The following is a 25,938-nucleotide window of genomic DNA, read 5'->3' on the forward strand; positions in this document are numbered from 1 at the left end:
ATAACGGACACAGACCCGTCTGTCAATCACCTCCCAGAATAGAACATGCAGTCTGACACCAACTCTCTCTCTCTCGCTGTTTATGTGGATGTCTCTGGGCCATCGTCTGCAGTTACTCAGCAACACTCTGACGGAAAGTACCAGACCCGAGTGTGCAACCCAGAACCAACCTGGCCGACCCTGGAGGATCAGGAGAAGAAACAACACATTCTTCAGTACTGGAAAGAAGATTTAGCTAAAACAGAAGGTCTGTACTTTAAGTAAAACTTTTGGGAGTATGTATTGGAGTACAACTTTCACTTGTAAATAATTCAAATCTTAACTGTCTTCTAATGCGTATATTTTTTCACCATGACAGCCAGGAGTAAAAAAATTTTCTTTAAATAAGTGTAACACATCTGACAAGAACCAAGATCACCATTTACTCCAATTTAACCTTTTCTTTTGAACCTTTGATGGAGTCTACTGACTCCTTCAAGAAACATCTTAAGACGTTTTTATCTGTTCAGGCTTTTCCTTGATTTTCTGGAACTCCTGTTTAGTTATCAGTTTTATCTTGCCCTTTAAAGTATATACTTTATTGAATATTGTTTTGATTGTTTAAGCGCTTTGTGACCCTGGTCTGGAAAAGCGCTTTACAAATAAAAATTACTTACTTACTTACTTACTTACTTTTAACACTTTTTTTGTTGTGCCATCTTTCAATATACCCATGCCTACTTTGCTGTTCTTTATAGATATCTAATTCCCCAACCATGAGGTTGATGTACTTTTACACTAAGGCATCTTTCAAAAAGTAAAATGCTGACACAGCAGTTGATGCGAACAGCTATTCCATATCTTCATTCTTATTTAAGTTCAAGCTGCATATCTTACTTGACCTACACATTTGACACACAAATGTTTTATTAAAAAGGGAAAAGGCATTTAATGGAAAAGAAGAATTGCCCGTTATCTCAGTCACGTTCCAGAGAAGTTTGTTTTGGCAGTAGTCAGTCAGCCTGCTTTTCAGTAGAACAAGATCTCTCTCTCTCTCATTGGACCTTGATTGAGATGTCAAAGGCACTGCATTATGTGATATGACTCTGACCTTTTATGAATACTCTCATCTTTTGTCTTGTGAAACTGCAAATGATTTACTCACACATCTTTCCTATGAAGACATCTTCAGGCTCCTTTTTAAATTTGGCATTTCCAAGTGCTGAAACCGAAAGGACTGGAGAGTGTACATGAGTGAAAAATGGCAGTAGAACTGACTCTGCATGTGACTTAATATATTGCCCAATTTGATCACCCACATAACCACCACCTTAAACATTCGCATGTTAATAAGATTTTATTGGATAGTATGAGCCCAACCAAATGGCAAACACATGAATTTTCAGGTTTATATTTGACCATTACCATTAGAGTGTTTGTTGTCTCTGTCCATCTTAATAAGTCCATCAGAACTCCTGCGGCTCCCCTTCAGGGCTCCTCAGGTCTTCTGACTTATGTCCCTATGACCACAAATTCAAGGATAATGTCTAATATGAACGTTACTCTGAGCAGTAATGACTGTAAAATGTACACCCAGACTGAACAAGAAGAATATTTGTGGAATCATAAGACAAATCCGATACAGCTGCCGAGGTTCTCACGTTGTCCGCAGCAGCTGATCCTGGTCTGTGCTGGTTCCAAGTCTTTGGCTCTGATGTCTATGCGACTATCGCAGCTCCCGAATATCTAATCATGCAACACGTACGCAATACAGACCAGAGTCTTGAGAAGGAGGAACCACAATGGTCAGTAGCTCTCATGTAACACGACATTAACATGTCATAAAGAACAGGTTTTATGGTGGAACATTTTATTTTGACTCAACAGTTAGAGGCCGACTGGAGAGTGTCATTTTTTTATTGAAACTAAAGAACAACTGATGTAACACAACAAACAAAGACTTTAGAAAACTGGTCTCGATTCTCCACTTTTTTACTGGACACTTTGGCCGAAGGTTCCCAGCAGGTTCCCATACCCGAGTGGAGTGGAAATATGCACTGGGCCCTGTTGATGGTCCAAGTCCAGAGTTGGCAGCAGGAGGTCTGGCATGTGTGTGCAGCAAGTGAAAAAGGATTAACTAGCAAGTTGAAGCTTGTTTACGTTTCTGTTTATAGCTCCCCTGAACTCACGTTACCAACGTTGAACCTGCAAATCTGTTTTTAACTTCAGATCCTGACAAGACCAGGAAATTCCACAGAAAAGCAATGAGTGTCAGAACGACAGAGGGAGGATGTGGGCTGTCATCCTTCCTCAGCGCTCACCGCTGTCCGGAGAGCGACCTGCTACCTGAACACAACCTAGCGATCCAGGCAGCCTCAGTGCATCCCAAGTTGCCCTCCTGCGGTCGCTCTGACTACCTGGATGTGTCTTCGTCTCGTCACTCTGAGGATGAGGGAAGCGATAGCGACTGGTCAGAGGAAGATCTCACTCTGCACTTCTCTCCGTCTGTCATTCTCCCGTCAGATGAGGAAAATTCTGACCCAGAGGGCAGCTTCGAGTGTTTCGACGTGTCTGTGGAATCACAAGTGAGATTCCAGTTCGGGTCTTTGATTTTGCTCCGTCAGCTGGTCACCAGTGAACAAACATTACTTTGGTTTCACCGGCAGGTCGCGGGTCAGAGGAAAGAGGGGTTAAAGATGGTCCCGAAACGTCAAATCCAGCTCAAGAAGAGAAAAACAGAGGATCTGGTCTTGACCAATAGAAACCAGGTGAAGTTCAACTCTTCCACGTGTCGACAGGTCTTGTGGATGCTAACTAGCTACTTGGTTCAGGAGTCCCACAAAGAAAAGTCTGATGGAGAGTTGTCGGTCAAATCCCCAAGACCAGAGATGCAGCGGCAGCATAGTATGCCGGCCTCATTCCACTCGCTACTGACCACTGCCGGGGACTCGGAGGGCAACAGTGGCTACAAAGGGCTTGTTGCAGGTGCCAACCAAGGTAAGCGTTAGCTTGTTTGTTCTGACTAACCATATTAAATGATTCATCTTGGCATGAAGCAGGTCACATGTGAAGTAAGTTCCTTACATTTTGTGCAAGAATAGATGTATACAATAGATTCACATATCCGAGATTAGAACTCAAGTACGAAGGAAAGAAGGAAACAACATGAGTGGCTGAGGCTGTTGTCCAGAAAACATTGTGTTTGTGTCATGAGTGAAGTGCATCTATCGCAGATTTCAATTGTCTGAGTTTAAAAATCCACACGTATTCTTCCCCAGGATTAATTTGTGGGAAGTCAGAGGCCAGGAAGCTGCAGAAGTCTGTCTCCCTGGACGAAACCAAAACAAAAATGGCGTCTTGCATCATCAAGAGCGTCCTGTCTAAAAAAATGCAAGACGAGCAGGCCCCCCCGTCTGAGCCTCATAGCTCCACGCAGGCGCCCCGCACCACTGCAAAACACTGCAAACCTCCAGTCCTCCCTCTTGTTACCCAACACTGCAACCAAGAGAGAGTGAGGGACAGGGGAGTCGTAGGGGGGAACACCAGCTGCTCTGGGTTGAAAGCTCCAGTTCACATGGTAAGAGACATGAGGAGTTTGGTCAAGAACACCTACAGCCTCTCCTTTAGGGACAAGGCACCCAAGAGCCTCCGTAGGACCACCAGCTTTAAGGTGATTGGTCAAGAGGCAAGCCCCCCACCCTCCTACCAGCAGGCTGTTGGGGTAAAAGGTCAGACATTGTTGCTTAGTGGCACTCCCAAAGAACACTTGGCCAAAATCACTGCGGCTCTCAGCCAGTCACCAAAAGTGTCCAGCAAACCTAGCAGTCAGCCAATCACAGACCTGCGCAGACATGACGGTGAGCATATTATCGGCAGGAAAAGCGATGACATCACTAGGGCTAGGTTATTGGATCTTTCCCCCAAGATTCCGGAGCCAAGTAACTCCGACCAGACTCAGCCATCCAGCAGTCCCCCACTCTTGCACAGCAGCACGCACAATTTAGTGAAGAAGCTCCAGGCCAACACAAGCATGGATCAGAAACCCACCCAGACTGCCCCAGTCGCCCTGCAGCAAATCATGCACCCCTGTTTCTTCCCTGCTGGCTCTCTGCCTGTCTTCCCTACCATGAACGCTCATGTAGGGAAGGTCAGCTACGTCCAGACCCCCATGAGCTATACCCCAACTCAACTACAGCAACCCTCTACAGCACCAGCCCTCCACCTGCTCCAGCCAGACCAGAACCAGGGCGGACAGTCAGGAACCACCCCCAGTTTCAATAGGACTGAGAGCATCAGAGCAGAACCACAGCAGAGTCTCTTCCATGTGGTTGCTGCTCCCACTGCAGCACCAACACCTCTCTTTGGTGGCCCAGCCCTGTTCAGCAACCCGACTCCTTACCACATGGTGCTGGACCCCAAAAGCGGGCAATGCTTCTATGTGGAGTCCACCCCACGATCGCAGCGGAAGATGCTTTTGGATCCAGAGACGGGTCAATACATTGAGGTCCTGCTACCCGCAGCAAAGCCTGCCGTCCTGTCCATGATGCAAATCCCCCATCCTCTCGCCGTGTACCCCCAACCCTGCCTCCCCTTCACTGTTCATACAGCAGTGAACTACACAGCGGGCCCGTGAAGATGACACAGGGTTTTATGTCCTAATGGACATTACTGAAGCTGCAAAACATTTTTATAGGAAGTTTTTATTTAGTCGTTGAAAGGGCACTGTGATGTCTTCTGCTGCTACAAATGTCTCAAACAAAATACAAGTCTCCAATTGAGAAACTATCTCCAATCGTAAAGCTCTGTTGCTCCTGACCTATTTGTACTTTCTCTACTTTAATTGTTGGTTTGGGCTTGTTTTTATCAAGGTATTTTGAGACGCCTCACAAGCCTCATCTTGATTTTAAACTTGTTCTGACTTATTGCACATGACAAGCACTGAGATATTTCACGTTGATTTTGTCACCTCAGGTTGCTCTTCTGTATAGAGCTTTGCACATATTCACCATTTGAAAGTTTACGAAAAAATGTTTTATTGAATAAGCACATTTTGTAAACAAAATGAAAGACTTGTGAATCCCCACGATCACAGTATTTATATGATTTTTATACTTGTGTGTGCCATGTTGTTGCCACAGGTTTCCTCCAGGTTATAAAGTACTCATTTTATATTTTTACATATTTGAAAAGTGCACTTGCTTGTTTGTACATACATAACCCAGGTGATAAAACTGATGTAAACTGATAAAAAGTATAAAATATTCATGGAATTGCATATTTCATTATGTGTGTTATGCAACAAATAAAGTTAATACAAAAAAAACTCCTGATAAAAGTCACGTTTTATGGTCTAATTATCTAATTGTTTCCACGGTAACACTGATAAAGCTGTGAACTCACACGCGTGATAACCGGTCGGCGTGACATTAGGAATGTCACAACTTTGTGGCAGAGTCTCCCGCCTGCTCACCGACCTCCTCCAGTGGCTGCTGGTCAGCGTCTGACCTCCAGCCTCTGAAGGTGGGGCTGATGGGAAACTTCTTGAGCCAGCCAACTCTCCTCACTGCGCCCATCCCCGCCGGGAAGTCGTAGGAGGGTGAGCAGTAGGACAAGGAGCCCCAGTCCACCAGCCCACGCTCCTGCAGGGTACCTGGAAATAAACAATGAAATCCTGAAACTACAAACTCTAAATCTGATTTGTCACAAATCACACACACACAGGAACACATACACACAGTAAGATAAACACACACGTGTTTGTTGATAGTTACCAAGTTACAGTTTCTCTCACTCAACACTTCCCTGCAGTTGACAGCTGGAGGTGTGTGATTGTGTGTGTGCTTGTGTAGTCTCTGAGTTCTTTTCCCCTTAGTTGTTTCTAAAGAAGCTAAGCAACTGGTCAGCTCACACACAAGGATTTCGTGACTCACAAGGTTCACTGTGTTCAGGTTGTTAAGTTGCTACAGAAATCAATCAGAAAATCTTGAGTGATGTCAGCGATGAAGGAGGATTTCATCTCTACTTTTCTGGTATACACCAGATTCCGCAAAAGAAAGCAAAAAAAACCTTACGTTCAGTAAGAGAAAGATTAAAACAAGTAGAATGTTAATTAAAGTAACAGAACACAAGATATGTCTCCATCTTCCTGATTCTCTCCTAAACCCCAAAACAACCAGACATGATTTGTTACTCTTTTAACATAACAAATATTTGTCTTTATTTAGCTTATGTTGACATTTAACTTTCAATCATTAGAAGGAGGCCCAGCAGAGGATGGTATTGGATGGATAGATTTTTCCTTTATTAGTCCCACAAGGGGAATTTTTAGAACTTTCTGCTTCAGTTGAAGAGGCACAGCCTGTCGAAACAGCTGCTGCTTCATTTCTACTCAGCAGTTATTAAGGTAGTTTTTTACTTACTCTATTCTGAAACTGTACAAGTCCAGGACCAGGAAGAGAGCATAGAGTGTATCCATCTATCATCAGAGACCCCACTCAGACTGAATCTACCCTCTTCCACTACTCTACTGAGGCAGGCGCTAAAGAACACCACAGGAAACAAGAACCGAATGCACCTTATTTACCTTCAACTGCCATTTCTATTATAAACAGATAAAACCTGCGTCACCTGCTAGTATCTCTGCTTTCATCTGTTTTTTTAGCACCATGTTTGTATAATCTTTGTACACAATTGTATTTTATTAGATTGAAACTCTATTTTTAATTTTATTTATCTTCTATATTCCAAAATGCAAATTCCCTGAGGAGTCCAGATCAACTGAAGAAAAAAAGTCCAGAGACTGGAGATTATTTTGAGATACTGTGCAAGACTTGGGCGCCCAACCCTACAAATTATAAAGGACCATTAAACATTTTATTTACTGGTGCAATGAGGAGTATTCTTCAGAGTAAGCAATATAATTGGAGTAGACAATACAATCCTTATAAGGAGGTAGAAATCCAGGGAATCTTCAAAATCTTGTGTTAAATACTTCCACTACTTCATCATTCATTTTATAAACTATTCAAAAGGCTTAAAATGTAGAAAAGTAAAACGTTACTGAGGTGGATAACATATGACAGGGATTTTACACTGGCAGAACTTCAAAACACATTCAAACAATTTATTAAGAAGTGAATGAAATGAACTGCACAATTGAATCTACCTTTGAGCTCCAAAGTTTTCTTAGTTAAATATCAGTCAGAAAAACAAGGCTCTTTCAGATACCTTCAAATAAAAGATCGGTTTAAAAGAATAGGAACTGAAATGGCCATAATTGAGAAAAACAAATTCTTTGCTTTTGTTCGTGTTTGGTTTTTGGTGGGGGCAGAACATTACGTATTAGAAATATGCCTACGTAGTATAATGTTACGCCTCTAGCACTTAAAGCTCTTTGATAAAGAAATACATGAAATAATTATGGATATCAGACTAAATCCATCACTCAGAGACCATTTACAATGAGATTGTTTTAATAAACTCATGAAAGTAACCATTGTATAATCCCTATTAAAACCGTCAACAATAAATAAATAAAAAGTTTATAGTTCCAATATAGAGTCAACAAACCTTTAAGAAACATGAAACAAAAAGACTTAAGATGATATTTAAAACGTACAAAGAATATTTAATAGTTGCCGTCGGGATTTTAAAAAAGGGAAAAAAGACGTATGTTTGGAATAATTATGAAGCAATGAATCATTGCACACATAGAGTTAAAAGGACTAAATTGCTAGGAAAGCTAAATGCTAGCAGAGCAGTTAACTGAAACTTGGTTTACCAATTACATGCCACACGGAAGACTTCAGCTCCATGATGTTGATCATGTTCATTCAAATAAAATGAAATAGGAATAAAAAGTATCATGAATCATTGAAGAAGTGGTCACAATAAGTAAAAAATAAGCTCAAGGTGTGGGATATACATTGAGTATGCACTTGTGTTTGTACCTGGAATTGTGTTATCTAGGCAAAACGCTAGAAAACCTCCAACAAACATCTCAGTGGAGAGAAGAACAGTCAGGATTTGATCCAGTTCAGCCACACCTGCAAACACATAGAAGATGTTGACACAGCTACACAACAACAGAAGAACACACACCTGTTTGAATGGATCTGGGGTTTCTGTCCAGATACGTAGGCAGCGTCAAACCAAAGAACATGGAGAACCCAAGAACAAAAAGATTTCTGGAGGAGTTGAGATCCACCAGCTGCAGGTTGGATAGACCGACAGCAGTGATCATACCTGACACACACACACCATCACACATACACACAAAGTGAGTTAACATGACAGATGACAAACGGATGACAGTGCATTTCTATATTCTCACCAAACAGTGTGCAAAACATTCCTCCTAGAATCGGATCCGGTATTGAAGCGAACAGGGCAGTGAACTTTCCGACTGAGCCCAAAATCAACATAATGACGGCACCATACTGGACCACCCGCCTGCTGCCCACCTGTCAGAAGAGATCTAGATGGAATGGAGTCAACAAACAGAATAGGAAACACACCTTTGTGATCCCGAGCACTCCAATGTTAGGACTGGAGGATGTGGAGCCATTCCCCGTTCCTAGTAGTCCAGCCAGGATGCAGCAGATGCCCTCTGTGAAGATTCCCCTAAAACATAAGAATGTTTCAATCAGAACTGAACAGCGTCTGGATAGTTTAGGATGTGTCACTGATGCTGCATCTAAGGTACTTTTGCCTATTTACTGTTGTACTTCAAATGAAAATGTTTTAAATATTGGTAAACCCTTGTTGGACATGAAGGGCAGATGACCATGACAACATGACACACTAATGATGTATCTTAAAACAAAATTCAGGGTTAGGTGTGGTCATGTTGTGGTAACTTCTTCTTTATTTTTCCTCCCCCTGGCTTATTTTCCATCTTTTTCCGGGGAACCAGAGCTGTTCCCAGGCTAGATGATTGAAATAGTTTCTCCAACATGTCTTGGGTCTCTAGAGTTGTGACTTGGACATTTCCTTAACAGATGCCCAAGCCACTTCAGCTGACTCAACTAGATGCAGAGGATAAGCAGCTCGACTTTAAGGTGAGAGCCGAACAGACCTGTGAAGAAAACTCATTTTGGGTGCATTTTCTAATGCAGGTGATTGGTATGTAAGGGCAGGGGAAGTATATCAAGTATATCAAGAGCTTTGCCTTTCGCTTAACTTCCTTTTTAGATTTCGCCTAACTGCTAACTTACACCTCTCCATGCCGCCTATCAATCACCCACTTAATTCTTCACTTGTAAACAAGACCCCGAGATACATGCGAGATACTGCTGCAGGTTATGACTAGAATCAACAACAAAGTCCAGTACTGGCAGAGTCCAACCCTGATCAAGCTCTGGCACCCGTTGTACAGGGAACAGATGGCTATCAGGCTATCTGATACCCCATTAACCCGAAGTACAACCCATAGGGACACGGCAGAATGCCTTCTCCAGATCCACAATATGCAGTGCATGTAAACTGGTTGGGCAAACCCCCATACACCCTCAATGACCCTTCCATGGGCATGTAGCCGATCAACAGTTCCATGACCAGGATGAAACCACATTGCTCTCCCATCTAATGTTTACGTGATCCCCCTATAACAACTATTTGTATTATTCTTTATAATAATTATATGAAGAAGCTATAGCAAAATAATGCATTAACATATACATGTCACAGGTTTTCCTGTAAAAACTTGCTCATGCTGAATCTGACAACATATTAATATACTGATTTATTCAGTCACCTATTGATGGCATGAACTGGGGGAGGATCCGCTCCAGCCAGACGAGCACAGGCGTAGTAATCGCCGATTGACTCAACAATACCTGCCAGTGTGGCACTCAGCATTCCCAGCATCCCGGGAAGCGTCACCACCGGCAGACCCCACTGGCCTGTTGGAGCAATGGAGAGAAATCAAAATAACTAGTCTCGGGAGCTGACAACTCACATGGGTATGGCACCCTGAACCACGGTGCCATTGACATGATGTCTCCTCGAGCATCAGTCCGTGCTTTGTATCCGTATCGTCCTGGATCGGTGGGCAGCAAGTTGGTGAGAGTCATGATGTAGCAAACCAGCCAGACTAGCATGATGGCCATAATTATCTGAGGAACAAGTGGAACACCAGACAACTGCTGAATGAATGTGCCATGCCAGTCAACATTTCGCTATAAAGATTTTAAGTGTTTTGTCAAGTTTACAATAAATTCCGTTATTGTCGTTTTTGACAGCACAACACAAGTATATACTGTATGAAAACCCATTTCAACAAAAAATTACACATCATCATCAACAATCAAAATTGAGGTGATGAACTGGGCGTATTTAACCATATAAGGGTTGGACACACATAAAGCTCAGGTTAACAGGTAGATCGAGTTAAAATGTGTCGAGGATCTTCTTGTGTTTGTGTTTAATTTCTTACAGGGAAGAGTTTGAAGATTTGAACCCGTGTGGTAGTAAGACCCTTATTCTTCCTGTAGACTGGAAGTGGAATTGAAGTTGACCTCAAGTACTGGGCAAAGAGCACAATCAGGAAAATGCACCTGATGAGACAACAAAAATTTCGTCTTGCATTTTTGTGGCAGGTTTGGGGAGAACAAGCGAACTCACAGTGAAGAAAGACCCCAGTGCGACCCGGCCCGCTCTCCGGCGGTGTGGAATACAGACAGGCCAATGAGTGAAACAGTCGGTGTGATGGTGAGCGGCCCAACAAATTTGAGCAGCAGACCTGGCAGCCCAAACAGACCAATGAAGACCTCCACCACACTGGACATAATGATGGCACCTTGAATCTGAGATGAATTGATTGTGTTACTTGTTGTTAAAATGTACCTTCTTTAAAAATATTTAAGGGTAAGATGTTTTTTAACTTGAAGTCATGAGTTAACATTGACATTGTCAAACAAAAACAGCATTGATGGAATTTCTGCATACCCAACTCCAAATATGACCTCTACAAGTGTTAAATGATGTTATTAACTTTCTTACAGCTTTTTTTTAGACTTACCTCTCGAATTCTTGGCTGCCAGATGTGTGTTGTATTGAGTGGAAGAGTCCAGTTTCCATAAATCTCCTCTGCCAAAGAAAATAGTTATTCATCATCATCATCATCATCATCATCATCATCATCATCATCATCATCATCATCATCATCATCATCATCATCATCATCATCATCATCATCATCATCATCATCATCAGCTTTTACTTTGAAGGTAGTGCCTCACCCTCACTAGGACATTTCCAGCGGTCCAGACCAAGAATAGCTTGAGCTGGAATGAGAAAAGCTAACGCGCTGGCCTGAAACAAAGGCAGCCTGCAAAAAAACAGCAGAGTTCACTCACAGATAGATGAACAATAATTGCACAGCCCCTTGTGTCTGATGGTTCTAATGCAGAACATCTGTACATTCTGTGGCCATTACCTGACTCCGAAGGTGGTCTGGATAAGAGTTGTGATTCCGACTGTGGTGAAAATTGTTCCGATCAACTGACTGATGGTGTTCTGGTCTTGGCCCACACACATGGCCTCAGCCAGGAGAAAAGGAACTGCCACAGTGCCGCTGAAGCAGGTAAGGTAGTGCTGGTACAGAAGGAGATGTTAGTGTCACGGCCTTTGTGGTCTGTAGTTTTAGCCTCACCTGGAGACCTAGCAGGATGCAGAGGTACCATGGTGGGACGTCCTCTATGGTGTACAGCATATCATATTCATTCTGGGTGCAGGCTGGCTGTTTGGTTTTCAAGTCTTCTCCCATTGGTTCAATATCCTTTTTGTGGCTCTGCCCCTTAGCCTGGTAACTTTTACTCTGTAAGTAAGTAAGTTAATAAGTAATTAGCATTTATAGAGCACTTTTCAAGACCAGGGTCACAAAGCGCTTAAACAATCAAAAAATACCCAATAAAAACAATACTTAAAAGGTCAATATAATACAGAGACAAACACAAGATTCTCAGAAGATCAAGGAAAAGCCTGCACGAAAAAAGTTTCTTAAGCTGTTTCTTGAAGGAGTCAGTAGATCCATCAAGCGCAAAGAGAGAGGAAGATCGTTCTTAGGAGCAACAGACTGGAAGGATTTCTCTCCTCTTGTCCTGAACCGTGCGCGAGGAACCATCAGTAGATTCTGATCCACAGACCTCAGAGCCCGAGTTGGGGCGTAAGGCTGGATCATTTCAGTGATGTTAGGAGGAGCCTGACCATGAATAACTCTGAAAGTAAGAACCAGAATTTTAAATTTGATCCTGAAAGAACAGCCAGTGAAGAGTTTTAAGTATCGGAGAAATGTGAGTTCTTCTACTAGAGCATGTAAGAATTCTTTCTGCAGGCGAGACAGCTCCTTCTTGTTAAGACAGGAAAATAAACTGTTGCAGTAGTCCAGGCGAAAAGACACAAACGCATGGATTACAAGCTCCAGATCATGTTCTGACAAAATTTAACAAGTTTAGAGATTTTTCCCAGTTGAAGGAAACAACTAAACTAAACAACTTTGTAAATGGCTGAATGATGGTGGAATGAATATGAGGTAAGTATGATGTTTTTTTGATGTTTTCTGCCAAAGTCCTTAAGATTCAGGTCTGCTGATTTATCACCAACTACCAGCACCAGACCATAAATTAGTCCAAGTGTGCAAGTGAACAAATGGCTACACTAGCAGACTTTTTAATACCTCATTCTTGACCTCTGGCTTGTTGTGCTCTGACCATGCAGCTGGATGTGATGTTTTCATGGTGATCCATTGCGTGTTTCATTGTGGCAAGTCGCTTTTGTCCACTTAATGTTTGCACTCAGTGACAAACTGATTTTCTGTTGTTTCACAGGGGCACAGTGCGGTGCCTAAAGGAGGATCATGTAAATAATGCTGTGTTTACTGTTAAAATACTGCCCCCTGACAAATATCTGAAAATAAAGAATATTTTTATTGGAACACGTCTTGTGTGCAGGATCCTTGTGAAACTATGTGTCTTAGCACCAAACATGTAGGTTGCGTCAGTTCGTCATCAGTCACTCGACAGATTGCTCGACCGGTCTTACTGTCCAGGCTGATGCATACAAACACTTCAACTCCGCCTACACCACAGAATTACCCGGTTAAACCACTTCTTCCGAACAATACAATCCCCTGTATCATACCATCTTGCAGCTGACCAAACCCAAGGACAATATCACCTTCACGTCCACTACAGAGGTATGCAATAGCTAAGCAGTCCAAAGCATTCATATCACAATTCATCAACTTTCTCAGCTCACCCCCTCAACATGACCACCCACCACTGTTTGTCCTCGTGTGCTCCCTAATCTACCACAGGCACTACCAAACTTCTTTCAGACATGAAGCTATAAACCTGTAAACACTACCATCACAAACTCTTTGGGTATTGTTCCTCCCACTCTCAATCCTAGTCCCTCTGACACCCCTTCTGAAAAAACAACTTCAGACCCATCTCCAACCTCCCACTCCTGTCAAAAATACTGGCATGTGCCATTATTTCACAGCTCCAATCCGGTTTCAGCCCCATCACAGTACAGAAACGTACCTCCTATAATTTACCAACGACCTCCTCCTCACCCCACTCCGGTTTACTCTACATCCTCATCCTCCTTCACCTCAGTGACACAATCGACACCAACGACCACAGCATCCTCCTCCATCGCCAAACCCTCGGCTCCCCCTACTTCTCCCACCACCATCTCTAAGTTTTCATAAACAACTTCAAATCAAATACCCTCACTCCCAACACCCAGGTATACACCAAATCTTTCACCCCAGGCATTCTTCCCACCATCACACACTGCCTTTCCAACATTAAAACCTAGATGGAGCACAATCTCCTCAAACTCAACAGCAATGAAGAAAATAACTCATCCTCATCGGACCCAAAACTCTCCTCCCATTGGCCCAGAACATGTCCCTCACCATTGACGGTCACAAAGCCCACCTGATGAAATCTCTGGTGATCCGCGACCCAACCCTCTTATTCAAACCGTACATAAAACCATGTGTCTGAGTCCCTCCCTTTCACAATCCAATGCAGAAATATTCATCCTCACCTTCATTGGGGGTGACATAGCTCAGATGGTAGAGTGGTTGCCTGCAGTCCAAAAGGTTGCAGGTTCAATCCCAACTCCAGACAAGCTTGTGTCGTTGTGTCCCTGAGCAAGACACTTCACCCTGACTGCTCCTGATGGTGAACTTGGCGCAAGTGTGCAGCCTACTCACATCAGTATGTGTGAATGGTTGAATTTCCCCTCGCGGGACTAATAAGGGATTCTAAAAAAAAATAAAAAAATAAAAATACTCAACTACTCCAATAGAACTCTGCCGCCCGTCTACTCACCTGCACCCGCTCAAGAAACCACATCACCCCCATCCACAAAAAGAACTCCACTGGCTTCCATCTAAATACTGCATACAATACAAGGTTCTCCTCATCACTCACATGTCCCTCCATAAAATGGTCCCCTCATATCTCACTGAACTGCTCCATCGATACTGTCCCATCTACCGCCTAAGATCCACTGCCTCTACCCTTTTTCCTTACTCCCCTCAGGACAAAGCACTGAACCCTGGGGGACCAAGGCTCCCACTCTGTCTGGAATTCACTCACTCCTACAACCCATCAGCCACTCCGAGTCGTTTGTTGTTGGCATGTTGTTATTACATTCTACAGTTTTGTTAAAGATATAAAAGTGGAAAAAGATAGATAATTAAGGTCGTACAGCAATTCCGATCAGATGTGACGGTGCATGATGTCACCACAGTGGTGTAACTGCTTTATTCTGATGTACGACAAGGTAAAATATTGATTCATTGAACTGCATTGTGTTGGGAACTCCAAACAAAGGAAGCAAGTCATTGTTGAAACATCAAACCTTGGATCATCAAACAGAACGGAATGTATCAAATGTTTAACTCCCTGAGTGCTGGGCTCAGATACATGCTATTTTTGTCACTTTAATCTATTAATAAATGTATTTTGGTATGACTTAAATCTGGTAAAAAATATTTTGTGAAACCATAATCTTGTAAAAAAAAAAAGTATTTTATATGACTTAATCTCTTAATTAAATAATATTTGAGTTGGCCTAATACTCGTCGTGAAAAACAAACAAACACTGAAGAATATTTTTTTTGTACTATACAAATCTAGTATACTATAATATAATATACTAATCAGAGACTGTATACTATGAGCGATTATAGTTCCAGATTGCATCAAAGAGATTACAAAGTTCAATGTGTACTGATCTGCTGTAGCAGCTTTACAGTAAAGTCGATCATCAAGGTTACTGGTCAAGGTAAGTGTAAACATCCCACAGCTACTGAACAACCAACTGACCAACACAAACGTTCTTCACAAATGATGTTCTCTGATGGATAATCAATAATCACTTTACCTTATACTTGTCTTCCATTCCAACTGTCGCCATCTGGGTCTCTGTAACAACATGAGGTGACTGGATGTGTGCATGTGTTAATAAACTGTCTTTAATCTTTCTGGACTTTCACCTGCACTGATGTGTCAGCAGAAATGTTCAATAATGGTAATTACCTAGGTTATAAATATTAATTGATTGGCAACATTTTTACACGGATGCTTTTATTATTTAAACAGTCATGTGGAGAGTATGACTCATGCAGAGACGATGATGGGATGAGACACAATTTACGATTTCCCTGAATTTACCTTGTTCCTGCACAGATTAACTCACTGGTTAAAGCAGGGAGAGGATGAGATGCATGTGAGTGGAATCCTGTGGGAGTTCGTGCAAAATACTAGGAAGGAAACGTTAACAAGAGAAGTAATGAATGACAGAAGGTCATAAATCTACTTTGCTGGAAACAAATGAGTAAACCAAGTAAAGGACACAGATGCTGTTTAAACTCAAAGAAGGTGAAAATGAAATATACTTTTAAGTCATTTTATCTAAAAATTGTGAAACAATGATGGGTTGTATTACACAGAATTGTGTTGCTATCATGAAAAAGCAGGGGTTCTGGGATGAGTTAGACTTGAATGATAAAACACTCACAAATCCTTCCAACATACCCGAGTTGACGCTACTTCAAAACAAAACAAACCATGTTCAGAAACAGATTTACACATGCAACTTTTTATTGCATAAAGCATCTATGTGTACACTTTAATAATAATAAAAGACTCTGATATAATTTATGAATTCATACAGACTTAAACTCCGCAAGGAAGGACCGGTCTTTTCGGACTAAACTGCTCTGAATAGGTCATCTTGGAACTGCCCACTGTCTGCACCAGTAACAAAAACAAATAGGCTCTCAAATTTTCTTCATGTCTTCCTCAGACATGTTGGGTTCCTTATTTTAGCTGTAATTGAAGTTAATATCTAAATATAAAAGTTTTGTCAATCTTAAATTTTATTATTTAGGTGGATTTATCCCCTGTCAATTTTCCAGCAAAAAATACATATAAGTAACTAAGTAAGTCATTTTTATTTGTAAAGAGCCTGAAAAGCGGTGTTAAGAAAGGCTGATTCATTCAGCTGGTTCATATTTAGCCAGCAGTGCTATGCTAACACAATTCAAAATCGCAGTTTCTTATTAGCTTAGCCTCCCACAAGAACTGACACGTACCGGCATATTTGATCATTATAATGATTGTTTTGTCATCACTATGTTGAAAATATAAACAGACTTTAATATATGTTTTAAATATTTCTTCCATTGTGTTAATGATCATAAATGTTGTAACAGTTCTTGGCACTCCTTTTTCCTCAATACACAGAAATCTCCAGATTGTGTCAAAATAGATAAATTCTTGTTATTAACCATCGACATCGTCTGCCAAAATGTCCACATGCACTGATGCTGCCTTCCTTTCTGGTGCAAGTCAAATTCAACTCAGATAAATACACTGGTCAAAGCTTTAGCAGGCCACTTAAAATATGACAGGAGATGAGTGTTTCCTGCTGCAGCTCGCTAGAACTACATTATGAAACACAACATGAGATTGTCTTAATTCAAAGTCGAAACTGGGCACTCAGTTCAGGTCAAAGTGGGTCGGGCTCATTGCATATCTTCCTGGCTTCTGATTGTAAAGCACCAACATAACAAACACATGTTTTATAAACTCTTAAATAATTAAAACTCTTAGATTAAGTCCATGTGATTGACAGGTGGCGCAGGAAGCTCATTGTCAGCAGCTCTTCACGGAAGTCGTGCTACAAAGGAGAGAGAAAGGAGTTAGAGATGTCATTACCAGGTCTGTAACATGACCTTGGTTGACAAGTGAGTGTACAATATGAACACTTGAATGTTTTTTTGAATTGCACTGCAAGTCTTTCACTGTCATTGTCTTTTTATACTCCAACTTTCTTGGTCCAACTATCTTTTTTTTGTTGAAACATAAGAACTCACTCACTTCGTCTCGTAAATTACACCCTGTGAAGCCTCTCTGCAATCTTCTTTACCTTCTCCATCAGTGATGATTTACATACTAATTCCTTTTCTTCACTCATCCTCTGCATTCACATCATTTCCTTATTTCACTGCAAACCACAATTTCAATGTCTTTCCATCACTAAAGCAAAAGAACTGATCTCTTTACACCGTCCTCTCCTCTATAAACACCAGGGAAACCAGTTTAATGCATATTAATTACAGTAAACACTAAATGGAGCATGTGTGTTATTTTGTAACAGTGTGGACATGACCTCAGTGTTCCCTGGCGGGACTAATAAAGGAAAATCTAATCCATTTGTTAAAGTTAAATGACAATGCAGCTCTGGAGACTCGTTTACCAATCATCTGTTTGCAGGTGAGAAAATCTGACACTTAGCGCCACCTGGTGTCCTCCATCAGCAGCACAGAAGAAAAGACGACGACATTCAAAGACAAGTTTGACAATTTATTCATAGAATTCAAACATCAGAGAAAAGAACATGAACACAAGTATACTCTTTTATTTGTCCATTTTTTTTAGTTCAGAATCTCTGATCTGCAAACAGACGGTAAAAAGAGTCACACAGAACGACAGCAGAAAGGGAAAAAAATTACACCTTCTTCATCATCATCATCATCTTCGAGCAGCAGTGCCCCCCCTCCCTTAGTGAAAACCCAAGGGGTCACAGATGGGAATCAAGGCAACATCAGTCGGCGCCCCCATTCTACAGTCTGATGTCACATGACCTCAGGAGTGAGTGGTAAGTCACAACACCATCACATGAAGAAAATCAATTATCCTATGAAAGGTGGTTTTAATTTCTGATCCTCAAACACAATGTAGAACTAGACCAGACTCGGCGCCAGTTTAGTTTAGCTCACACTTGAGTTACAAGTGGCCTGAAGTTCAAAATACTCTAGCTCCCACACAAGAAAAAAACTCACTTATCAGACTAGCTGAGACGAACGGACCATTAAACTGATTTTGAGCCGTAACAGTCTTGTCCGTTAGACTCGCACACGTCTGCCTACTGTGAGATTATGGCCAGCTAAAAAGGGAATCTAAAGTACAACAACAATTAAAACCCAATTTGAAATCCTTAATAAAATATTGTTTAAATCACTAATGTTCAGGGTAGGAACGGTATTCTGCAGGTTCATTTCTCCAGTGAGATATAAATCACTCATGCCAATTACTTTGCATAAATTAAATTCTACCAGCAGAACTAACATGTAGTTAGGAAATGTGACACTAAGACTTTCACATCGCTTTGGCATCAACAGTTGGATTACCGGACTCTGTACAGTGGAGCTCAAATTGAAGGAATCTGGGTCATAACTCAGACGGTGAGGCTCTAGCAAACATGATCTTGACCAACTAAGCACATCACAGAAGCTTTCAAAACTGAAGCACCATCAAGTCCGTTTCATTTTGGAAATGACTGAGTGGAAAGCTGACAGACGATGCACAAAACATATAGACAAAATGACTTCAAGATTAACACACCTTATAGTTTAAGGTAACAATGCATGTTAAAAAGGATCGTTGTGCAGTGAGGTAAAGGACCTTTTTCACTCTTCTGAGCTCATGTGACTTCAACCGTGGTGTGGAAACACAGGTGACATCAACACACCTGAAGACCAAGTGTGGATTAGGCCGACTTAGTCCTCGAACCTGTTTGACAACCGCGCATCAGTTTGGACATCACAGTGCGCTTCACAGTTTCTACATGCTCAAATTAATTAAAAAAATAAAGTCAATTCTAAATCAGTTTCGTAATGTTCTTCAGTGGAAAACAACAGGACAGGAAGTGAACATGACAGCCTGCAGGTTTTACGTTCTAGAATCACAAGCTTTGAACTACCAATTTTCAGTTGGATTTTGTTTTTAAAATTTTATATACTGTAGCAAAACCTGTGGCTGACATGTGGAGACAGTAGAAATAGACCCCACACACTGTTTCAGGCAAGACTGACACAAAACTGACAAAAAAAAAGCACTGCCCCCTCCTCAGACAGAACAGGAAACAAAAAGGTGATCATTGTGCACCTGGTCTTGACCGTTTTTGACAGGCTTCAGTCTGGATAGGAGGAAGGCTCCATCCACTGCCTTAAGTGGAAAGATCATGTGGGCATTTGTTTGCATGAGAAGCTAATGCTACGTCTCAAACTGAGTGAGCAGTGCGCGAACTTCGGGGGTCAGCTGTTTGGCAGCGCTGGCTGCCTCCGCAATGGCGCGGCGGTACGGCCCTTTCCTTTTCCTGTCAAAGCGTGACTGGAAACACTCCAGGAAGGGGGACAACTGAGTAAGTGGGAGAAAGGATGTGGTGGGCGAGCCAAACCAGGAGACCCGAGCCTCCTGTCGCACTGCCAGCCCTGTGTCACCACGCCGCGCAACAGTAATTCCGAGAACGCGAGCTGGCCACCAAGGGAAGCCGTAGATTTTCGCCCAGACAATGTCACCGATGCACACGGTCCGACCATCGGGAAGCAAACACTTGGTTACAGACTTGGAGAAGACAGAGGACGATGATGAAGATGAGGAGGACGAGGAGGAAGTGGAAGACTTGCGACGCCTCTTCACATCGCCTCCTTCCTCTTCCTCCTCACCAACATCGTTTGCAGCCTCGTTGTCCACTCTGACGAGGGAAGAAGAAGAGGACGAGGAGGAAGAAGGGGGCGGAGAAGAAGAAGAAGAAGCAGAGGGACACTGAGGCTGTACTGAGACAGATGTAGAAGCAGAGAGAGACGAGGAGGCAGAGGAAGCCGGGTTTCCAGGAGGAGGGAGGTCAAAGGCCTCGGTGGAACTGCACTCTGAATGTGAGGAGTCCAAGGAGGAGGAACAAGAAGGGGGAGGCTCCACTAAATCCCCTGATCCTCCTTCACAACCCACTTCCTGCTCCGGCTCCTGCTCTAGCTCAACTTGCTCGACTTCCTGCAGAGGCTCTACAGCAGCAGCAGGGGGCGATGGCGGAGCAGGAAGCAAGGGAGTAGGAGGCGAGGGAGCAGGAGGCGGGGGAGCAGGAGACGAGGGAGCAGGAGTCGAGGGAGCAGGAGGCGAGGGAGCAGGAGGCGAGGGAGCAGGAGGCGAGGGAGCAGGAGACGAGGGAGCAGGAGACGAGGGAGCAGGAGACGAGGGAGCAGGAGACGAGGGAGCAGGAGGCAATGGAGTAGGAGACGAGGGAGAAGGAGACGAGGGAGCAGGAGACGAGGGAGCAGGAGACGAGGGAGCAGGAGACGAGGGAGCAGGAGGCGGGAGCTGCTCTGGGTTCAATGAGGAAACGGGTTCAGATTCTGGTTTGAGAGGCGATGATCGATTATTCAGTTTGGGAGGTGAGGAGGGAGGAGGGGACTGGCTGTCGTCTGTACGATACCTTTGGGGTTTAAGGCGCATTCGGGGAGGAAGCGCCACACTCGTGCCACTGGTGTTGGAGCTGAGGTGCTGAAGGCGGCGAGTGAAGTGGACCTTCTGGTTGTGGCTCTGCAGAGTGGCGGATCTGGTCATGGCTTTGGTGCCTTGGTGATCCGAGTTCTGGTTGCCTTTCAGGTCTGGGGCCCGGCATTTAGGTGGAGTCTGCGAGTTCCTGACAAGTTTTTCCAACACCTGTCGTGCTTTGGATCGATCCTCACCAGATGTTTTCGTTAGAACTTTTGAGTTCTTAGAGTTCAGCTTTAGGTGCACGCGATTTGCTGAAGAGGACGAAGAAGGTGCCACACCCCTGAGCACACGGCCAGAGGAAGAGGAGGACGACGATGATGAAGGTAACACTCTGATCCCTGATGGTGTGCGTCTGTCCACGGTGCTGCGCACTCCTTTGTCGTCGCTCCGGAGCCGTTTGACTTCTGCGGACACCGGACCCTCTGCTGGCCGACGCCTCCGCGATGCTTCTTCCCCCCTCATGTCCATTGGACCCCGTCTGACCTCACGAGGTCCTGCTGAGGTCACTACTGCTTTACACTTATCACACAGCACCTGCCGGGGACGCAGCTTTATGGCATTCATGATGGAGGTGGGCTCCTCGTAACGATAGCGTCTCTTTGGCCGCTTGATTTTGCGCGGCGGGGGCTGAGGTAAAGCCTGGTTGTACGTGTCCCTGATGAACAGGGGAGGTGGATAAGGCGCCCCATCCTGAAAGAGCGGTGGTGGCTTAGAGGTCCAGGACTGAGGAGGGGGGGGGGAAGGAGAGCAGGCAGTGTCCTCCTCCTGTTTGGGAGGAGGCTTCTCCTTCGGTTCCTCCTGAAGAGACACCTGAGGTTGACTCTGATCATCACGGCTGGGGTAAACCGTGATAGGAATGCCATACGGTCCAAACCTGCAATTAAAAAGAATAACGCAATAAGTCATTTTGAGCTGGAAAAATATTTCATATAGCATATATTGCATATATTGGCTTTACATGACAAAAGGTTAGAGTCCAGTCATTGAATCAAATGTACAATTGTAAGATGAACAGCAAAAACAAATGTGATGTGAAGCTGCAGAGGTTTGGACCAGCTGGAAGTAAAACAGTCACTCTAGAGAGGAATACATTAGCCGTCATGGGAAGAGGCTACATTTGGAGAGTAGTTAGAGCTGATGGGTCCATTTTATGCACAACAGACTTTTTCTAGAGTCTTGGTTATTATTTGGGCTCCTTGATTCCAAAGCATGTAAAATATAAAACAAAACCCTCCAAGCTTCTAACTTAGCAAGGACCTGCAAGCTCTCCTCCATCCAAGCTTTTATCAAAAGTAGAATAATTAACTCTTTTAGTAAAATCACACCGACAGTCTTTTAGACGTCATTAACGCAATAAAATCCTCAATTATCTGGTGCCCAGGAGTGGGGCAGAATGGACTTCAATAGAAGGAAAATTGAGCATGATAATAATGGGACAAGGGCCTAAGCAGGACAAATAAATCTGTTGAAGGATCCACCACTCCAGTGGAAAGATCAATTAACAAAATAAATGGTGGACAATAATATTTATTTAAAATATAAAATAAAATGCTTAAAATTGTTTTTAATATTAATGTACACGAGTTTATTTTCTGCTACTCATTGCCCTTCACAGATACTGCAGGTTACTCCAAAGGCACTGACTTAAGACTTCGAACTTTGCTTAAGAAGCAACAAAAGATTCAATCTTTATAAAAAAAAATAAGGCTAAATGATAAAAATCCCATTATAAAAAATCCCAAATACATTGCTCTTTATAAAATAATTAACAATGAGTTTAGATTTTCAGCTTGTTTTGTTTCAGATTGGAAAAAAAGGTTTGTTTAACAGTGGTATAATGTTTGACTCAAGTTACTCTTGTAAAATCATAGTTAATTATTATATACAAACAACATCATGTTCAACACTGCAAGATGCTCACTGGCAACGATCCGATCTCGGTGCAAGTACATTTGGTCCACCATGTCATTTCGGTCCCGGCAGTTCCTACATGATGATGTCACACGACTGAAAAGCAAACGTCGTTCCAAAAACATTTTTATGTTTAGTTTAGTTTAAAAGGACAATGTGCAGTAGTGATCAGAAATCAAACTAAGCGATTTAAGGACACTTGTACCAACACTAATGTTACAAATAGACCATCTTTGTCCATCGGATTATTTTCCAAAAATTCCGTCCGTGACTTTCACCCCAGTGGAATGTGTCGGCGCCGTTGATTTGCTGAACTGTGTTTGACTAAAATAACACGATTTTAACCGTACAATGCAATATAAACATTCAAATGACTAACAGACATTACCAAAAAAAAGATATGTTCTAATTATAAAACGAAAACTTTTAAAATGTATTGATTACTCGTAATTTTTATAGGTGGAATGGGACACGGTTCAGCCAATAAGCATCGTTGTCACTTGCATTCCCGACACATTCACCAGTATTGGTCTAAATGAGCCTATCAAAGTTTGATGGGGTATCGATGAAAAAGATTAACTGCAGATCAGATCCAGGCTATGCATCACTATGTTTGTGCTGACGTCACACGCTAGCACTCGTCATGCAGCAGCGGTAGGATCTGCCAGAAGAGGCTCTGCAGTGGAGGTTTGGAGGGAGGAAAGTAGAATCAACACCACTAACTTCATTAAGCATGCAGGAAAAGTGCTCAAATGTATACAGAAGACAGTAGTGCTGGGTGATATGACGATATATTAAGTAGGGGAAATAGAAAAAATGTTTATCGCTTCATTTGTCTTTCTATTGTTTCGATCGCCATTTAATTATTTCACATCAATTTTCCCAGTATAGGCTCGTGTTTGTACGAATAACGACACTTTAGTCCAAACACGCAAAGAAATTCTGCTTATTTCAGCCACGTCAGTAGAGGATACACGAGTCAATTTGAGGTTTTAGGAACACTTCTTGAATTTACTTATTTCACGTTACATTTAAAACAAACACAATGAACATGCACGTTTATAATACATTAATTTAACTCAGCGACAATACTGTTATATGATGTAACAATATGAGCTTCTTTTAATTGAAGTAAAACTTTATTCGTCATTTTACCTTAACAGTATCAGTCGGATGACACGGACCACAAACAAGAGTATGCAGCTAAGAAGAATTTAAAAGGCAAAGGAAACATAACCCTCATTCCAAAAGTTTTAAAGATGAATAGCGGATTTCCTGAGTTACTGTGCATCACTTACATGACATTATTTGTACATTTGTTTTACTAAAACATTCTCTTTTTTATATTTAAAGTGCTCCTCACCATAATTTGAATGTTTATCTGTAGGTGTTGTTGTTTATTTACCCTTTGAGACAAATGTTTAGATTTGTCATACTTCAAGGGTGCTCATGACCACTTTTAATATGTAGTAGTTGTTGGTTCTGTCGTTTCCACATTCACTTTTAATATGTAGTCGTTTTTGGTTCTGTTTAATTGCACATTCATAAGAAAACAAATGTAGCCATCATCACTCTTTGGATGTAAAATGATTAATAATGGATGTCGTCATTCAAGTTGTGTACTTTAAAGTACTCAGTGTTTTCTTTAACTAGAGTATAGAAATGGTATTGAAGTATCGAATCGTGCCAATATTGGTAACCACTACTGAAAGTTTGAAATTATGACAATATCATAGGAAGAGAAAATGTAAGCCGTTTCTGTAATACATTGTTGACGGTATGTTTTCAGGCTATTCTCTGAAAATGTATATCGTGGTATATCATTGTGGTGACATGAAATCATCTCGATCATTATGGGAAAAAATAAATGATATCACCCATCCCTAGAAGACAAAGTGGTTCAAATGAGAGGTTTCCTCATCTTATATTTAGAATCACAAATAAGGGTGAATCTTTATTTTGCAGGAGCATTCATTTAATATTGTTCAGGGACTTTTTGCATTCACTTAAAGAGCTTGAACCTTATTGGCGATATGTTCCTCACAAAATTGTTTAAAACAACGTGTGTTGGTTCTTTCCGGTTACAGGGTTAACAGAGTTTACAACTTCCCTGTATTTTCTGTATGTTATCAAAATGCTGGTTAACATTTAAACCCTTTACCAGCTTCAGCTCACAGTTAGGCACCTTACCTTCTAGAGACGTCCATCAGCACCCCTGAGAACACCTTCTCTCCCAGGCAGAACGACACCACCAGCGCGTCATCGATGATGTGATCGAGCGACACGCGAACCTCAGAACCGAGACTCAGGTCCAGTACGGATGCTGCGCCTCCAGGTACCGTTGCATTCGGATGTGCCCCCCCGGTGGTCTCTTGCTTCACCGTATCAGTTATTAAGCATGTCTTTGGAGAACGGCAAGGTAGCTCGTCGGAACCACCGGAACCGTTGCCGCAAGAGCCAGACTCTGCATCCGAATCCGTGACCAACACCCGATCCTGGTCAATATTCAACATGGCGTCTTCTACGGGACCAGGCCGAAGGTCCGACTGGACTAACAGGGTATATCCCTGTTCTCGACAAATAGTTTCAGCCCGATCGGTCGTTACGTTGGTCGTTGGTTCCGCCGGTTCTGCTAGAGAGAGCCCGGCCTCAGTGACCGGTGGCGGCGGCTCTGGGAAAGAGTGCAAGAAGACGGCGGAAGGCTGCTGGTCCGCCGAGATGCTGTGGCAGACCGCCTGTCCCGACACGTTTCCTCCGACTTCTGGCTCCGTAAGAACGCCAGGAGAGAACCGATCCACGCCGAGCCGGTCCGCGGTGAAGGTACTCATCAGTTCCTCGGTAACATCGCTCTCTGGCAACGCTTTTCCCGCCGCGGGCACGAGCTCCGGCCTGACATGGCGGCGCTCCTCCCCGTCCACACCATCCACCAACCCCGGGACAATTACCTCCACCACCTGCTCGTATTCTCGCGTCCCGTCGGTGCCACGATGGGCCAGCGTGTGTCCCGAGCCGGCTGGGCCCGGTTCCGGCGGGCATTGGTCGTCCGTAGCCGCGGTTACTGTGGTCAGAACCGCTGCAGCTCCTGGCTCTGCAGCCACGGCCGCCATTTTCTTCCGCTGTGTTGCTGAGCGGTCCTCTGCCCCGCCCCCTGAGCGCTGCTAGCTGCGCAGATGTCTGTGATTGG

General features: G+C 43.0%; 3 protein-coding genes across 3 annotated transcripts; 1 reads left to right on the forward strand and 2 right to left on the reverse strand.

Annotated features, from left to right (window-relative positions):
- Nucleotides 1–131: 131 nt before the first annotated feature.
- LOC148066795 (uncharacterized) lies at nt 132–4,915 on the forward strand. The gene is made up of 5 exons (XM_087807006.1): nt 132–247; nt 2,209–2,564; nt 2,646–2,747; nt 2,811–2,976; nt 3,258–4,915. The coding sequence occupies exons 2-5, from the start codon at nt 2,244–2,246 to the stop codon at nt 4,610–4,612; spliced, it is 1,944 nt and encodes a 647-aa protein (XP_087663132.1). The 5' UTR covers nt 132–247; nt 2,209–2,243; the 3' UTR covers nt 4,613–4,915.
- Nucleotides 4,916–5,092: 177 nt separating this feature from the next.
- slc23a1 (solute carrier family 23 member 1) lies at nt 5,093–13,677 on the reverse strand. The gene is given in 14 exon segments (XM_087806912.1): nt 5,093–5,629; nt 7,929–8,024; nt 8,080–8,223; nt 8,312–8,441; nt 8,496–8,601; nt 9,734–9,888; nt 9,891–10,094; nt 10,415–10,535; nt 10,603–10,784; nt 11,000–11,067; nt 11,220–11,308; nt 11,417–11,574; nt 11,633–11,797; nt 13,576–13,677. Coding segments are annotated over 14 exon segments (1,935 nt in total). The 3' UTR covers nt 5,093–5,414.
- Nucleotides 13,678–17,966: 4,289 nt separating this feature from the next.
- pwwp2a (PWWP domain containing 2A) lies at nt 17,967–25,889 on the reverse strand. The gene is made up of 2 exons (XM_087807222.1): nt 24,945–25,889; nt 17,967–21,717 (listed from the first exon to the last, which is right to left on the reverse strand). The coding sequence occupies exons 1-2, from the start codon at nt 25,859–25,861 to the stop codon at nt 19,563–19,565; spliced, it is 3,072 nt and encodes a 1,023-aa protein (XP_087663348.1). The 5' UTR covers nt 25,862–25,889; the 3' UTR covers nt 17,967–19,562.
- Nucleotides 25,890–25,938: the final 49 nt, after the last annotated feature.

The sequence above is a fragment of the Callionymus lyra genome, chromosome 14 (genome assembly GCF_982586985.1).
Source record: "Callionymus lyra chromosome 14, fCalLyr1.hap1.1, whole genome shotgun sequence".
Lineage (NCBI taxonomy): Eukaryota > Metazoa > Chordata > Actinopteri > Syngnathiformes > Callionymidae > Callionymus > Callionymus lyra.